General features: G+C 50.1%; 1 protein-coding gene across 3 annotated transcripts in view; it reads left to right on the top strand.

Moving 5' to 3' along the window:
- Fhl2 (four and a half LIM domains 2) overlaps positions 1–17,754 on the top strand; it is a 52,319-nt gene that overhangs the window by 23,004 nt on the left and 11,561 nt on the right. Inside the window, exons 1-2 of one of the 3 annotated variants that reach the window (XM_033761736.1) lie at positions 1,443–1,711; positions 11,677–11,855. In XM_033761736.1, the coding sequence (XP_033617627.1) occupies positions 11,700–11,855 (156 nt within the window). In that variant the 5' untranslated portion in view covers positions 1,443–1,711; positions 11,677–11,699. Of the gene's footprint in view, positions 1–1,442; positions 1,712–1,859; positions 1,930–11,676; positions 11,856–17,754 lie in introns of those variants that run through there. The other 2 variants (XM_010644963.1, XM_019204286.1) reach the window with 2 other exon arrangements.

Here is a 17,754-nt window from a genome sequence, read left to right as displayed (position 1 = left end):
TCTGAAGGAAAGTTCCTGTAGTGGAAATGCTAGGAATGGTGAAGGATGTGTGTGTTTGCTATGTAGAAACTCTTCTCATTTCTCAAGCATTGCAAAAAGAAGCCCAGATATCCGTCATTAAGCTCCACTAGTTACCAGTCAGCCTTGCTTATGGTGTTTCTCATGTTCATATCCCCCTCCACCACAGTTTATTTCGAATCAACCCTAGATGCAATGTTACTCCAGTAGTAAATATTTTGGCACTATTCCTGAAAAGTGAAAATTTAAGATAAAAAGAAACAAATATATGCATAATTTCATTATCATGCCTAAAATGATCATTTATTACACCATCAAATATCCTGTCAAAGTTACATTTTCCCAACTTGTTTCTTAAAAATTTGTTTTTAGTAGTTGTTCTTTGATGAGAGTCGAAGAAAGATCCATATGTTGCAGTTACTTCTTCTACTTCTTTTTGTGATCTACTTCTTTTTTTTTTGCTTCCCTCTATCTCTCCTCTTTTTCTTTTTGCAGTGTTGTAGAAACTGGGAGTTTATTTCCAGACACTTGACTTTGCTGATTAAATCCCCACAGAGTCATGTAAAATATTCCCAAGGTTAAAAGGGAAACACACATCAGAACTGCAGGATTTTTGGTAATAAAGCACAACATACCAGAACCCATATGATACAGGCAATGTAATTATTAGAAGGAAAACAGTAACACTAAATAACTCTACTAATAAAAAGTAAAAGTAAATGAATTGAACACACAACTCTGAACAAAAGGAAGACAAAAGAAACCAGAAAGGGCTAAGTACACCATGAATATTTCATCATTTTGTAACCCTGTTTCTAAAACTGAAATTTAAAGCTCTCTATAGAGGGAGGGGATCATCCTGCAATTTGCATCCAGACAGACAACAAATTTGGAAAGTGTGGGTATGGATAGTCTGATGCACATGGAGCTGAGTCCCGAGGTCCTGGCCTGCCCTGGCCAGGATTCAGGAGTGGGGACCCTTCCATCCTGTCCTCAGGGACTAGGAGGTGGTTTGGGGGAGGAGGCGAATCTCCACATCAATTCTGGTTTTAGACTCACTTGTTTGTAGCAAAGCTCACCCTTGGGGTTCCCTGAGTATCTGATGGGTGTGGCATTTCTGACCCTGTAAGGCCCTCGCATGGCTTTGTCCTGGGGGATCCTGGTGCAGATCTCAGCTGCTATGTGGCCACTTCGCTGCTTAGAACAAATCTCTTTGAGTGCGATTTCCTCACCCTGAAACGGGGTGATAATCTTACCTCACAGGGTAAGGCTCCCATGAGACCACTTTCTAGGACCAGACACGGGGTAGTAGCCAGAAGCAGGACAACTCCCCTGCAGGGGCTTTACCCTGAGCACCCTCAAGGGTTCCAAATGACACGCAAGCATGCTCCCAGAATTCCTGCAATGCCCGTGTCTGCGAGCGCAGCTTCCCTCTCGCGCACGTGGACCTGATCAGGAAGTCCTAGCCCAGCTGGGGCCAGGACAGCGCCTAGAGCCCCTACTCGAGCCGCTGTGCCCCGGGGCCCCGCTGGACCCAAGGAAGGCACGTTCAGGTCCTGCCCCGGGCAGGGGAGTTGTCCACCCGACCCCTCGCTGGGGACAGGGCAATCCCCAGTCCCCTCCCCGCTGTAGTCAGAGCTTTTATCCACGCGTTTCTTCAGCCGGGTGCCTGTGGTGACTGAGAAGCATAAGGGTAAGGAGACTTCTTCCGCCCGCAGCCCCAAGGGAGCCCCAAACCCACGCGGGGGCGACGCGCTCGGGGACCTTGGTGCGCTAGGCCCGAGGGGCGTGGGGTCTCATGCCCCGCCCCGCCGCGTGTCCTTATTTGGTCAAACGACGCGCGGGACTGGGGCGGCGCAGTCCCATTCTGCGCCCGCCAGCGCTGCCGCCAGCCGCGTTCCGGAGCCGTCCGTGAGTACCTGTACCGGAGGGGACAGAGAGGCCGGAGAGTATGGGAGGGGACCAAGGGGCCCCAAACCCAGCAGAAGGGAGGGACCCGGGAGAGGGGACTGGACCAGGCTGGGCCAAAACCCCAGAGGGAGAGCCCAGGAAGTGAACCGAACCGGGAATGGCACCGGAGCCCCAGAAACCCACCCATCCCAAGAAGGGGTCAGCAGTGGGTCTCCGCCAGGGTGCGGGAGGAGCCCAGCCACCCTTTGGGCGAGCCTGGTAGACGCCTGGGTCTGAGACACCCCCCGCCCCGCGCTCCCGGGTTGGGGAGGCTGCTGGGGAGAGGACCCAGGAGCCCTGAGCCCAGGCTGGACTGAGGAAGGTACTGTCCTGGCAGAAGGGCTTCAAGCAGTTGCTGGCTCCCCTTCAGTAAGAAAAATGGAGTTTTAAGTGACCCGGAGCCCTGACTATTGCAGGAATTGAAAACCACGAATCAGGTGAAAAGCTCTGGTTTAGTTTAGAGGAAAGAGTCTGAGTTTTAGGTTGCATTCAGATGTATGATATCTTAGCATGGCTTAAACTGTGAAAAGAAAATGTTGACTGTTGTTTCTGATTTTAAATGAAGAATCAGTCACTTTTCCTTTCTGATCCCCAGTACAGTCCTTTGGAGCTGGTCTGTTTCCTTGTCTCTGCGGGCAGTTTATGGCAGGCCGTCTTGCATGAGTTTGGGGAAGTAATGATTCACAATTTGGGCATATGGTCAGGAGAGTTATCTTGAAAATGCTACTCTAAGAACGTCTCCCGCTTTCAGCAGTGCTTCTGCTTAGGTGTGTTTTACAACCACCTATTAGACAGAAGTGGTTTTCAAGTGTCTTGAAGGTGTTTTGGACCCAAAGACATTTGCAAGAAGCCTTTGACACACAGAAATGCCTAGCCAACAGCTAATCATCCATGCAACCAAACACAAAGAAAAGTATCTCACTCTGTGCATTTGTAGGAAAGAAATTCTCAAGTTTTCAGGTTTAGCTCACTGCACATTTTTAAGACCATATGTGAATAGGTAGAATTGGGTTTCCATGGTGCTTGGAATCCTTCCATGTTCTCAGATGTGCTTATGTGACAGCTTGATGACAAGACCTGGCTCTGGGCTCTGCCACCAGCACTGCCCAGGCCTGATGTCTGCCTCATTCAGCTCAGACTCACAGATGCACCATAAGCAAGGTGGCAGGGACCAGACTAGGCTGCCTAAAGTCCCCTCTGAGTCCCTCGACCTGCCTGGTCTTGGTGCCTCAATTATTTGGTCCCACCCCAGCTGCGGTGCCTTGTTTGGTCATGACCCAAAGGTTCTGGGAAATTTAGCACTCTGTGGGGCATGTGTCTTGGTGCCTCAGTTTCCTCAGTGGCCTACAGCTTCAGTGATCCTGCCTCTCTGGCAGGCCTGTTTAAAGCCTGCACATCATAGAAGCATATTTGACAGCCTTGCTTTTACAGATAAAGAAACTGAGGCACGAAGAGACCAGAGTAGCTTGCTCAAGGTTCCTGGTGATTGGCACCCCTGAGTGCTGCCCCAGATGGCCCACAGATAGCCTGGGTGCTATACACGGAGCTACCTGGGACCACAGTTTCCTTGGGGCCTGAGAGGCCTGTCAAGTGTGACCCAGCTGTAAAAAACACATCTCTCATGGAGGGCTATCTAAACTGCCAGCAGAAGTGCCCAGAAGAACACAGGAGAAACACAGTCTGGGCACCAAGTGGCCTGCTTTCTACCCCTGTCCTGCCCAAGGCCTGCTCCGTCTCAAACTAGCAAGGGGCCTGTGTCACTCAAATGTGCATTGTCCTGCATGTTGGGAGCTTGGTGCTTGGTGTGGCAGCACTGAGAACTTTAAGAGGTGAGGCCTGGAAGGAAGTTCTTAGGTCAGCTGGGGATGCTGCCCTCAGAAGGGATCTAGGGACTCGAGTCCCTCTCAATGCTTCTTATTTACTAGTGTTGACATCACCCTACACTGTTCCTCCCATCCTTCATGTGGTCCAGTACCGTGTTCTGGGATCTCCAGAACAGGAGCTTAATTAACCTCTCTGTGAAGTTAACCTGCCTCGAGTGTCTTGTAGTCTCAGCTGCAATGAGGTACAAAGTTCCTATGGTCTGAGAGAACAGAAACATTATCCATTAGATACATCTGTGTAGGTTTATTGTGAGAATTTCACCAAGCCGCATTTACCAGGTGCTCACTCAGGTGCCATAAAGCTGAGAGGCTACTTCCTCCAGAGACCATCTTGAACAGAATCTGTGTGCTTCCTCCAGCCATGGGGAACTGGCCTTCCAGGAGACGGGGCCAGAGTGTTGACTCTGGGGTGAGTCCAGGAAATTATTTCCTTAGCACCCTGAGTTGTGGATTTCAAGTTCAGTTCCTGGGATGAGTCAACCTGACCAGGCTTTGAGGTGCCCAGATGGTCAGCAAAACAGTCTATGACGTGTCCCTGCAGAGTTCTTAGAGGGGTTGGCATCTTACTGGGCATGCCCTCTGCCCTGCAAGATACCTGTGTCCTTTCCCCCATCAGCTGAATAGAACAGAAATGCTGAGTAGCAAGGACTCCTTCCCTCCCAGTACTGGAGCTGAGGCTTGGTCCTTGCTGGCCTTTGGGCTGGGATCTAGAGCATTAGCTCTTCTTGGGCATGCTGCCCCCCAGACGAAACCTTGCTGACTGTCCTGGCCTCCAGCCTTCCAGTGTTTTCCATGCACAGTGGGCTTGTGTGGCAATAAACCTGGCACAAGTTGAAAATAGTGTGAGTTGAAATGCAAGCACTGCTTAGATCCTGCCCCTGCCTCCTCCAGCCATGCACTGCAGTCTTAAGTCAGGGTCTCCTGGAAGTGCCATTTGTAGGTGAAAAGACATTTTCTCCAATTTATAACTTTAAAACAGTGTACAGAAACAGTCTTTAGCTTCCTGGTCCCTATGTGAGAACTCGAATGAGACGAGTGAGGAATACTGCACTGCACGGTGTGCATCAGACTCTAATCTGATTCTCTGGCCATGACTTCTAAGAACTGCCACACTAGATATAAGGCTCTTACAACTCAGGAGCTCTGTTCCTGTTACTATCTTGTGCAACACCTTTTACAAATTTGATTCTCCAAAAGTGCTTTGAAAAATGGGATAAATCATTGCCCCCAAACAGAGAGAAAATATTGTAAGGTGAAAATGCACTGCATGCACCTCCCCTACTGAGCACTGAGCACCCTAGCTCAACAATGCAGCACCCTGAGGGCTTCAGTAGTATTCCCTGGTTAAGTGTTGGCTGCTCTGGGCACACTGTGCTTGCTGAGCCACATGGCATCTCGCAACAGGATCGTGTGTGGGGGCTGCGTGAGGCCCTGGGTTCCATGACCAATAGCCCAAGCAAAAAGATCACACCGCTCAGTACCAGCCTCTGAATCGGGCCATCGAGTGTGGTCACACCGATCCTTCACCTCTATGATTCATAGCTGTACTGCCCTGATTTCGACAGGGCTCCTAGCACTGTGGCTAAGGAAGAGAAGTGGCTGCCCTCTTTAGAGAGGAATACCATTCAAACCCAGGAGTGTCCTTGGAACCCCAAATACGGAGATTGTGGGCCCAAAAGAGAGCAGAGCTGTGTTTGCTTGGTACGGTTGGAGCCCACAGAAGATGGCCTGTGAGGGGAAGCAGCATGTAAGCCTGCCTCCCCGGGGTGCACCGCCCCTCTCAAGCACCGCATGGGGCCAGTTGTTCAGGGACACTGGGGATGTCGCAGGGAAAGGCCAGCCTGGGCCACCACAAACAGAAGTCAGGCAGATGGAGTGTGCCTGTGGAGGTGGAGAGGACCCTTGAGTGAGGAAAGGTGGTGCTGGCTGGCAGCAACAGGAAGTCGCTCACATAGCAGGACTATGGCACTGCCACCGTGTCCCCATCCCCGGGCCAAAGTTATCTATGGACCCAGGGCAGCTTGCTGTCCTGGCCTGCACAACCAAGTAGTCTCTGGCATGTTTTGACACTAAAGGGCAAGGTAGGGCCTTACACTGACCTCAGGTCTTTGGAGCTAGAGGCAGGCTGGAGCTCTTTCAGAAAGTGGGTCTGACACAGACAGGGTGCTGCGGACAGGGTGCACAGCATGGTCTTGAGTGGACCGAAAAGTTCCAAGCACATCAGAAAACAAGCATTCTTGTGTTCATGGAATTCAGATCAGGAATTTGACATTTATTGTTTTTCTGTGTCTTTCATTATATAGTACTCAGAGGATAACTCTGAAGACAGTAGTTTTCCTTATGACAGTATTGTCTACCATAAAGCATATCTTAAAACTTCGGTAGACTAGCCAAAACAGTTTTCATGTCTTGTTGTTGTTATTGTTGTTGTTTTGCTTGTTGTTTTGTTTGTTTGCTTGCTTTGTTTTGTTTTGTTTGAGACAGTGTTTCACTGTGTAGCCCAGGCTAGCTTTAAACTCACAGCGATCCTCCAGCCTTAGTGTCCCAAGTGCTGGAATTACAGGCGTGTGCCACCATGCCTAGCTACAAGATGGTTTTTAATTTTTGAAAGCTGCCAATGTATGTGGCACTTTACACCACACCCTTGCCCTTGCCCCTGCCCACCAGGGCATCCAACAAAGTCTCCTGAAGAATCTCATAATGAGCACATAGTGGTCAGATGTTTGATCTTATACTTTAAAATCTAAAATCCTTTGCAACCCAATAATCTAGAAGGTGATTCGGCATGGACTCTGGATACGTTTTGTTTTTAATCTTTCGTTTTAGTGCTGGAGATCAAACCCAGAGCCTCACACGTGCTAAGCAAGCGCTGTTCTGCGAGCCATAGCGCAGCCCTCACACTGTTCTATTTTTAAACATAGCAACACCCTCTCTGCCAATGCCCTCTCTGTTTCCCTGGAATTTCTAGTTAACCAGAGCAGTGCTGGGGTGAGCAACTTTGCTACACCCACCCAGGGCAATGATGATTCCCAGCTTCTGCCTGCTCGCTCCGGGGTGTGGGGTCCTGGACTTCAGGTTCCCGTGGAGAATCTGCTTACAGACACAGTGTCGGGGATCTGAAGCACCTCCCTCCCCGGGCTTGCTGCTTCCCGCCAGGCCACATCCTGACTGCATAGCTGTGTGTTCTTGCAGGGTCAGAGTCCGGATCAGCAGGAAGAGTTCTTCCCGAGGCCACTTATTGAAAAGAGAAGCGAGGGAGGGTGGAAAGGAAGAGGGTGCCAGGGTCCCTGACTTCAGAAGTTTCGATGGCATCCAATGCTGGACCCCATTGGCTTTCCAGTGGCTAATGCTGAGTGAGCTATGTGCATGGAATGGCCTGTGCTTTCCTTCTTGATTTTGATCAGTTTGCACTTTGGGATGTTTGTATCCCTCACCTGTCTATTCATTTCTTCATTCTTTCAGCAAGCAGTCAGGGAGTGCCTGGCATGTGTCGCCTGCTAGCCAGGGCTTGGTCACATGGACAGCCCACCTGCCCAGTGCTGTGGGCTGGAGGGATGCAGCCATCTGTGTGGCATGTGGCGGTGAAATGTTCCGTACCTATGATCCAAAAAAGCCCACTCAGGATGGTCCCACTCTGCTGTCCTCGCTGAAGGTACCAGTGACTTCCATCAGCACAGGGGTCCCCACAGAGTCCCTGGCCAGCCTGGCACTGCCCAGGACTAGCAACAGAGGCTGTATCCGCAGGTGCTCAGAGAGGGCTCATTGTGTCCCCAGGTTTCTCTTCAGGAAATGGCTGTATTAGGGGTGTCAAGAAAGCAGTGCTAATACCGAGAAACCCTTCGAGGTGTGGAAGGGGAGGATAACACTGCTTTGGGGTCAGGTTAAAGTGGTAGTATGTCGAATAAATGGAGAATTAGAAAGAATTTGAAGCCCGTAGGGAGGTGCCTGGCCTGCTCCTGCTTTTGAAGGACGGGCCTGAAACTCCTTGGGCCAGCAGGACAAGAAGAGGCAGCCTGACACACCAACCCTGCTTCATGCTCAGACATCTTCATTTATTTATTTATTTTTGTTTGTTTGTTTGTTTATTTGTTTTTTGAGACAGGGTCTCTTTATGTAGCCCAGACTGGCCTTGAATTCGAGGTAATCATCCTGCCTCAACCTCCTGAGTGGTGAGATTACAGGCGTGCACCACCACTCCTGGTGTTTTTAAAATTATTTTTAGTATAGTGGAGCCCTGGGTATCATTGCTCCTTTGCTCTCTGAAGGAAGCCAGTCTAGTGTGAGACCTCGAGGGAGGTCAGAGTCCTTGATGCTGGCCAACACCAACCCTACCTTGCCCATCCACCCAGGGCAGCTAGCTTGGTCCCTTCTCGAGCCCCTACCCTCTTCTCTGGCTTTACCAAGCACACAAGGCACAGAGCCAATGGGGGATGACATCAGAAGATGACTGAACCCTGGGCAGGGCTGAGGACTCCAGGATGCTGTCATTTGGGTTGGGTCCAGTTGATGGTCACGTTGGGGTCGGGCATCTCCCCACATGCTCTTGCCTAATCCTCTGAATTCCTGTGTGCTAGAGAAGGCAGGGAGCACCTCCGGCCTGCAGGAGAATGGCTACAGAGCCAAGATGGGGAGGTAGATCTTACACCACTAGGCTAAGAAATCCCAGGGAGCCAAGGTGTCCACTTGTGTCTGAGGAAATGGCATAGAAGTGACTCCACCAACACCACCTTGGTTTTTAGGAGTCTGCCCCCCCGGTTGTGTCTCCCCCAGTCTTAACAGCACAGCCTGGCAGGAGATCTCCTGTCTCAGGGACTGTCTCTGCCTGCCCCGACATCACTTTGGCTGCTGCTCTCACCACCCTGGCCTGCTGGGCCATCCGGCCTCCTGAAATTGCCTGTTTCTCTTTGCTTCAGCATAGTTAGCTGTGCCTGGTGGCCTGTAGGATCTACTGTGTGTGACTCCTGTGCCCGCTTGACCCCTGTCCCTGTGGGGAGTGACCTGCCTCCTGAAAATGCCTGTTTCTCTTTGCTGCAGCATAGCTAGCTGTGTCTGGTGGCCTGTAGGGTCTACTGTGTGTGACGCCCATGCCCACTTGACCCCTGTCCCTGTGGGGAGCGACCTGTGTCCCCCTGGTCTTTGTGTCCCAGCACCTTGCCTGACATTGACACACCCCTTCAGCTCCACAGATGTCCTCTAGTGAATAAACGAATGAATGAATGGTACGTCATAGGATAGACAAGTGCAAAGTTAGAGGGAACATTTCGTGTATTTTTCCCATTAAAAGAAGGCTTAAAATTCCTTGTGTAACTTTAAATATTCAGTTTTTTAAAAAGGAATATCCTGGGGATGGAGTGTAGCCCTGTAGTAGAGTCCAAGCCTCACATGTGGAAGGCCTGGGTTCCATCCCTGACACCAAAAATAAAAAGAACATTCAATTTGGTAATTATAGGGGGCATGGGTTTAAGCCCTCTGTGTAGAGAGGCAACTCTGAGTTCTAGAGTTAGCTGCGGATGAGTTTTCCTGCTTTTGGTTTGTGTTCCATAGAATCCTCTGGAAATCCTCAGTCAGCCTTGCTAGGTGATGCTGTTGCCATGTTCCCAGCTATTGGTGGTCACTCATTGTCCACCCTGCCCTGCTGATCGACAGAGCAGGAGTGGCCTCTTAGAAGAGACAGGAGCCTGTCAGAGAGGGCCCCACATGGTCAGGAGCACTTCTCCAGCCGGGCAGTGCCACAGCCCTGCCAGGCCCTCTGTGGAGGTCACAGTGGCTACAGTGTTCCTTCGGGGAGTTGGGGTCACTGTCACCCCAGGACAGCCTCATAGTCTCAGGCCAGGCTTGTCCCCAGAGGTGACGCCTCTAGATGATGCTCTGTGCTGGCCTGTGGAATCCCAGGAGGTGGAGCGCAGACCGCAACCGGCTCCTGTGAGCACCAAGCTCTGGTGCCGAGGGGAGCAGGCGCTGTGTGGTCCTGACTTAGACCTGGGCTCCACAGAGGCATTGCACAGGCCGCGTGTGGCCTCGTATCCCCATTGGCTGGCACACGAAAGGAGCCACCTTTCCATGTAGATCAGGAAGACCTTTTTCAAAACTGGGCAGCTGTGGGGAGAATGCAGGCGATTCCTTTTGTTCCCATTCCTGGGCTCCACCTTTTCCACCATAAGCCATACGCAAGGTAGTGGTTATAGTTAATCTCATGAGTTACTTCCAGCTTGTAAAGTTCCACGATTTATGTTTCGTTCTCTTTCTGTTCATCCCAAACCACTTGTGTTCTGTTTGTGCAGACAGAACAGGCAGTAAGCTTCTAACTCCTTACCTAAATGGCAGCCTTTATTGGAAAGACACACAGGTTGGAAAGACAGCTCTCAGTTGGGATAAAACAAGTTACAGGCACCTTCTGGGCCAGGTAATGGAAGGGTTACAGGAAAGCGTGGATCTTCTGCCAGAGCAGCTGCTGCTATGCTGGCCCCCAGCACAGGGTCCATGCACACTGGGTCTCAGAACAATAATTCAAATGCTCCCGGGCCTCACTTGAGATATTATCTCAAGAATGTCCAGATGATGTTTTCTTTAACTCCAGGAAGAGCGATTTAGAAGGAGGGATCTCGACACACTGTCCAGCTGTGTGCTTAATGCTCTTGGAAGAAAATTATTCTATAAACACAGAGCCAACCCAGCCTGGATGCTTGGAAGACATTCACATCTCTGCTTATAGTTGTCAGGACCTTGGATACACAGAGTATAAAATTAATAAACATGATCAAATGTACTGTAATCATAAGCCAAGGCAGGAATATTTCATTTGCATCTGAGAGTCTAATTCTGGGATTTCACCCTCAATGTTTTGTGGTGACTGGAAATTTAATTGAATTTGCAAAATTGTGGTGCAAGTTACGGAGCCAACCAGTGTGCCTGCTTAACAGCTGCTGAAACTCCTAACTTTTAGAAAATTATTATTGCCACTTAGGAAAACATTGCAAAAGAAAATCAACTGTTTCCAGTGTCCTGAGACATTTTTCCAACCCTAGTGGACTTGTCACATTGGATAGTTCTTCATAGGGAGGAGGCGGGGACCCTGTGTCCTCCTCCCTGATGGTGTGGCTTCTGTCCTGGAGAAGCCTTCCTGTCCCTTTTTGCAGATCCAGGAGTGGCCTGGGCTGCACTGACCATAACCACTGCATTCCCAAGCCAGTAATCTTCCATGTTTGTGAAAGTGAGTTATTCTCATCCTCTTGCTCCCTGGCTACCTGGGCAGGTGAAGGATAATGATCTTTTCATCTGGGGGAAGTGACTCTGCCCAGGGCTCTGGGCAGCGTCCCTGTGTGAGGGCAGGTGGCATTGCCCCACACACGGTTTTATCAAGGTTAATGCTTCCTTGGTGTCCAAGAGCAGATTTCCCACGTCAGATTCCCCACTTTGCCCTGTGCCTTCTTCCCATCCCCATTCATGAATCATAAAGGAGCTCATGGAAAATCTTTTTATAGACATGGATATATTGTTTCTATGCTGGTTTTCTATTTTGGGGTAGAGAGAAAGGAAAGAGCAGAACGGCGCCGCACCTTATAAGCCACACACAGCCAGGTAGAAGAGAGGCTCTCACGCTGGCTTTTACTTGATCACCCTTTCTGAGGAGCCAGCCACAACTGGTACTGTGGGAGAAGGGGAAGGCACTGACCTCCAAAGTGCCCTCTGCCAATGGGGGGTGGGAAGGTGCCACTGAAAATCAGGAGCTCCAGGGACTCCCCAGGAAGGACCCTGTTGGAGACAGAGGACACACTTCGCCTGTGCAGCTCACTGCACTGAGCCCTGGGCTTCCTCTTCTCCACAGGTTGCTGAGAAGCCAGTGTCACTATGACGGAGCGCTTTGACTGCCACCATTGCAATGAGTCTCTCTATGGCAAGAAGTACGTCCTGCAGGAGGAGAACCCACACTGCGTGGCCTGCTTTGAGGAGCTCTACGCTAACACCTGTGAGGAGTGTGGCAAGCTGATTGGCTGCGACTGCAAGGTACCCACCAGCAGCCCGTTCCCTCCCTTGGCCCCTCACCAGATGCCCTGAAACCGGGGGGCTTGTATCACCCACTGCCCTGTCCACAAGCCCCATCTGCCTGCCTCCCCTGAGGCTCCCCACCAGCCCAGCACTTCTCTTAGTCCTAAGTGTGCTCCTAGTCCTAAGTCTTAAGTGTGCCTTTCCTTCTTATCTACCCCCCCATCACCCCGTCCCAGGGCCGTGCTGTTCTGCCTCTGTTTGCCTCCTGGTGACGAATGGGGAGCAGGTGCCGTTTGGTAAACACTGGTGAATGGCTGTATACAGGAGAGGCCTGGGTGGTTCCGAGATATGGACACTAAGCCCAGAGTCCTAGGGAATGAATGGGCTCTTTTCTTCCTTAGGGAGGGGCCAGGGTGTGATTCTTTCATAATCGGAAAGGGCAGGCTCTTGAGGAATTTGCATCTTCCTTGGCATGGCATGGTCGACAGGATCACTGCTGGTTCCTGCTCCTAGCCCAGTGGTTGCAGGTGGAACCCCAGCCATGATTCTCAGCTCATCCTTAGTCCAGCCAAGGCCAGGGAGGATGCCCTGGGTCTGTGATGGTTCAGATCTGGAAGTTTCCCAAGTCTTCCCATGTTCAGGGGCCAGGCTTCTGGAAGGTGATTAGACCATGGCCAAACTGTAGCTGACTTGCTGTTAGGAGGTAGGGCCTGGTGGGAAGAGGCAGTCACTGGAACGTTCATCTCCCTCCCTAGTCCTCCCTTTCATCTGATTTCTGGCTTCCATGCTGTGAGCAACTCTCCTCCACCTGGGCCCTTCTTCTGTGACTTCTGCCTTGACGCCAACTCGCCATGGGCATAACCTCTAAAAGCCATGAGCAAGCATAAATCTCTCCTCCTTCAAGTTGTGTTGGGTATTGTGAGTTGGTGATGAGAAAGTGACTGAGACAGGATTCTGTGTTAGTTAGCCTTCCATTATTATGACAAAACACCTGATGTATACAACTTATAGGAAGGAAAGGTTTGCTTTGGCTCATTGTTTCAGGGCTTCAGTCCATTGTCAATTGGCTATGATGCTTTTGGGCCTGGATGAGCCACAGGATCATGGTAGTGCCCCCATACAGACTGATAGGAAGAGGCTGGGGTTCCCTCTTCCCCTTAGAGGGCACATACTCCCAGCTACTTCCTCCTGTGGGTCCCACCTCTTAAAGGATCCACTCCACCCCCACCCTCAGCACTCAAGCCTTTTGGGGACTTTTCAGAGCAAACCATAGCCAAGTTCCTCCAGGGCTCTGAGATATCTGGACCTCGTTACCTTCAAGCCACTGCAAAATATACGGGACAGACAATTCAAGTGACTCCTGCCTCAGAGTCACAGAATGGTTATGGAATGGAGCAGCTATGGGGGTCTCTCAAAGAGACTCCAAGGTGACGAACAGCATTTCCTGTCTCTTCTATGCTCGCATTCTTTTCTTTCCTGTGGGATGTTGCCAGCCACCTCTGTGGTTATAAATATCAGCACATCCCTGCTCATAGCTGACTCGGGCTGTGTCTGCAGTCAGATTAGCAGTACGTCCGGTGTGTGTGCTCCTTACTGGTCTACTTTCTACCGTGTCCTTCCTGGGAAAGGCAAAAATTAGGGACAATCGAGGGATAGTTTCCCTCTGGGGCAGTCAGTGGCCTTTGCCCTGTGCAGAAGTGAGGGGTGTGCGACCCGGGCTGCTGGAAACAAAACTGTGGCTGTAGTTTTTGACTTCCAAACAGGAGTGGCACGCCGAGCATTGGGAAGGAGAACTCCACAATCTTGAGCACAGTTGTTAAATGTCCAGAGGTCTGGCTCCTGTGGGGACAGATTGTTGTTTACCTGGTCTAAATCTGAGTGTCTTCCACTGCCAGTTCTGCCTGGAGTGCATCTTGCAGCACCTGCCGACTGTTCTCAGTCTCGACATTCATCAGCTTTCTATCACTGTCACAAAACGCCTGGATGATTGACTTATAAAGAGGAAAGGTCATTTTGGCTGATAGTTTTTTGTCCATGGCTGGAACAGCTTGTTGCCATTAGGCTTGTAGCAAGACAGCACACTGTGGTGGGATCCCTCGGCAAAGCAAAACTGCTCACATCCTGAGCAGGAGAGGAAGGGGCCCCATGGACCTCCCACTAGGCCACGCCACCCTGGGGACAAGCCTTTGACCTCTGGGCCTGGGAGGACATCCCAGAGCCAGACTATCACGGTCTCTTTCTGTTTATTCAATGGTCCAGGCACCGAGCCCACAAGCTGCCTTGTGTCTCCCTTACTGTGTGAACCTGAGTGGCTCCCTGATGCATCTGTGCCCAGCATGTGCCGGCTGGGATGTGGATTTAAAGTCCTCACCCTGCAAACTGTAGCTGGATGCTGTGCCCCTAACTTCACACTGTCCTTACTTCTTCTTTCTGTAAAGCGTTCCCCACACACACACCCCTCCAAAAGCCTCACCCTCTCTATTATTTTTCATTATGGGAAGAGCAGTAAAAATGTCCAGTTGGAGGATGAATCACTGGGCAGAGAAAAGCATCATTATTTTATAAAAGTGTTACCTGAAAAAGAAATACTTCAACTTGTGAGAGGTTCAGATATCATCCCCACAAACAGCTGCCATTTAGAGGTGGACTTTGGATATTTGAACCAGATCATCCTGAACAGTGGGAGAAGTAAAAACAAAACACAAATCTTTTATCCTTTTTCCAGTGTGCTTTAGTGGAAAGACCCCAAAAGCGGTCATCCCTCTGGAGATATTTTATGAACAAATAAATAAGAGTCTACCAAGTGGGGCCAAAATCCACAAGGATGCTGCAAAAGTTAGGAATTAATCATGTTGAACTTTTCAACCCAGATTAACTTCAAGATATGTGGGGTTTGCCATGTGATTTTTCTACATTTTGGAACAGGAAGAGATGTTGGGTTAAAGTTAGACCTTGCCATTTGGGGGCTTGAGAATATCTGTGGTGGTTTTCTTGACTTTCAAACACAATTATGCAGCTGACCTTTTCGAGGAAGCAGTGACAGACAAAACGTTCCTGTTATTTCAGGAAGTAAGGCCAAAAATCCAGCCGGCGTGTGTTTGAGTGAAGAGCTGAGCCGGCGGGTCTGATGGCCACTGAGGCCATCAGCTCAGCTCTCCCTCTAAAGTACCCGTTCATGTGGATAATTTCAAAATCCTGGAAAACTTAGGAGAATAAGGCTAATTTTTAGGGTATCTACTGACTTTTGCATGAGACAGGTGAGTTGAGAGCCTGTTCCCCCCCTAGTGAGAATCTGTACATTTGCATACTGTTTCTGTGTAGCATCTCCACTACTGTCCTTATTTCTGTAAGTTGCTCTACAGAAAGAGATGCTGTGACCACAAGGCAGAGGCACTGGTTGGGGTGGCCAGTGTTAGAGCTGAGAAGAGGCCGTGAGAGTGCAGTCTTTCAGTCCCCTGACGTTACTTCCATCCTGAAACTTTCTTTGGATGCATGTTGATACTAGCAAAATATTTTTGGAGACTGATTACAGATTTTCTTTGGATCCACTTAAATTCTGGGCTTCAAAAATTCAAGAAACTAAAGAAAAGATAGGCTGCGGACCACTGGAGGAGTGTGCCTTTAACAAATAAGTGATTTCCGCAAACCCCGGGCCATATGCCTAGCTCAGAATTTGAACTTTCCTTACCCACAAACCACGCCATGCAATGAGAGAGGCTTCCAGTCCCCATGTGCCTCTGTGGTGCCGCAAAGGGCACAGAACAACAATGACAAAGATGGCATCCACAGCGCTAGAGCTAGTCTGGGGCTGAGTTCCCACCAGTCATCATGTAAGGCACCACATACCATATGATCACCATCCTAGAAATCTAGGAACATCCTCACTGCATGATTGAAATCCCTCCCAACCTCTGTGGGCAGCAGCTTTTTTCATTCCATTTTATGGTGAAGCCTGCAGCTGTGTCACCTCGTGCCATGGTCACAGCCCACAGAAGGCAGTAAGTCTGAGGCTGGGAGGTTTGAGACCTGCCCAGCTTTGCCTCTTGCGTAGGATGGAGTGGCCTGGTTCATGAGCCTGAGTTTAACCCCACCATAAAATCTCCAAACTGGGCATGGTAGCCTGTAATCCCAGCATTCTGGGAGACTGAGGCAGGAGGAACACAATTTCCAGCCCAGCCAGGGCAATATGGGGATCTAGCAAAACCCTATTTCAAAATAAAAAATAGAAAGAAATAGGTGTGGATGTAGCTCAGTGTGAAAGGCTTGAGTTCAGTCCTTGATATTGCAAGAAAAAAACTCACCACCTCCAGCTGGAACAGGGTGTAGGCTGGTTCTCTCCACACCCAGAGCTCCCACTCTGGCAAGCTTGTTTAACAAGTGTTGTGTTAATGGTATAACCCGGGGGGCGGCTCTTGATTTGCAGGGAATGGCTTTTGTGGAGATTTTGAAAATTATCTGATGTCCTTGAATTAGTGAAACAGGAAGTAGACACCTTCAGGAAGGTTGCATTCTACTGAGGAGAGGGGGCTGGGCGACCAGAGAGTGCTGGGCCCGGGCTTGAGGGAGCCTGTGGAGAGGGCACTGAGGGCCTTCTTAGGCCACCAAGGTACATGTGGATCACTGAGTGGATCAGGTCACTCCAGGAGGGACCTAGATGACAGGACGGCAGGCCTGAGGACAACCTTCCAGTTCCACTAATGTACCACTCCTGCCTTGTGGACACCTGGTGGCTGTGCCTGTGTGATATTGTCCTTGAAGTTGTCCCTTCATGTGTTTGAAATTCAGGCCCCAAAGGTGGACTCTTCCAACATGTTTCCTTCCCCTCTCTCAGTGGTACCAGGTGGTCCCACCCCATGAGAGGACTGCACCCTGGCATTCACCACCTGTGACAACAGACCACCCAGCCAGGAGAGGCCTCTGACTTTCATCCCTGCCCCTTGGTGGCTCACAGGTCACTGAACCGAGAGCAGCCCGTATGGGAGGACTCTTCGCACTGAAAACCCAGCACACCTTCCACCAAAGTGCGTCTCACCTCTTATGTCTTCATCCAATCAGATCTTTGAAAACTCTTTGGATTGGTGGTGAAATCTGCATGATACAGAAAGTGACCCTTTCCATTCTGTTGAAGGGTGCAGCTCCTGGCCTCACTGGACAGCCACAGCCACCATCCACCTCTGTCTCTTAACCCACTGACCCCAGCTGCCAGTCACAGCAAGGTCATGAGCCTGTGTCCCTTGGGGACTGGCCTTGCCACGTCGTATGGCATCCCCACAGTCCACCATGTCATGTGGGTGGTGGGGTCCTTCCTTTTTAAGGCTGCACAAACACTCAGTGTCCATCAGGGGACCCTTGGGTGTGCCTGCCTTTTTGGTCCCCGAGAATCCTGCCAACATGACGTGGACACACAGACATCTCTTCCAGACTCGGCTTAAGCTGTTTAGGGCTTAAACTCAAAAGTGAAATTGCTGTGTCACACAGTAATTCTATTTTAAATGTATTTATTCCGCAGTCAGCATTACACAGTGACAGCATGCTTAGAAAACTAAACTGTCCACATCAAGCTGATCACTGTTCTTGGGGGCTGAAGCCTTGAGTACTGTGTTCACCTTCCTTTATTCTGTGACTCAGCAGAGGCTGCCTTGGGTTTATTTGAATGCAAAATAAGGTATTAAAGGTTGTCAGAGTGGCTGCTTTTTTTGTACTGGATACACATAGTTCATTAAGGGTACTTCTTCTTTCTTTCTTTTTGTACTGGGAGTTGAACCCTGGCCTTGGCACTGAGCTACACCTCCAATTCTTTTTTCAGATAGAGTCTTACTATATTGCTAAGCTACCCAGGTTAGGCTCAAACTTGAGGTCTTCCTGCCCCAGCCTCCCAGAGTGTAGGTGTAGAGTACTTTTTTTTTTTTTTTTTTTT

Source organism: Fukomys damarensis, unplaced genomic scaffold, assembly GCF_012274545.1.
Source record: "Fukomys damarensis isolate Sample0158 unplaced genomic scaffold, DMR_v1.0_HiC HiC_scaffold_9, whole genome shotgun sequence".
In the NCBI taxonomy this organism is placed as follows: Eukaryota; Metazoa; Chordata; class Mammalia; order Rodentia; family Bathyergidae; genus Fukomys; species Fukomys damarensis.
This window is presented reverse-complemented; position numbering and strand designations above follow the sequence as displayed.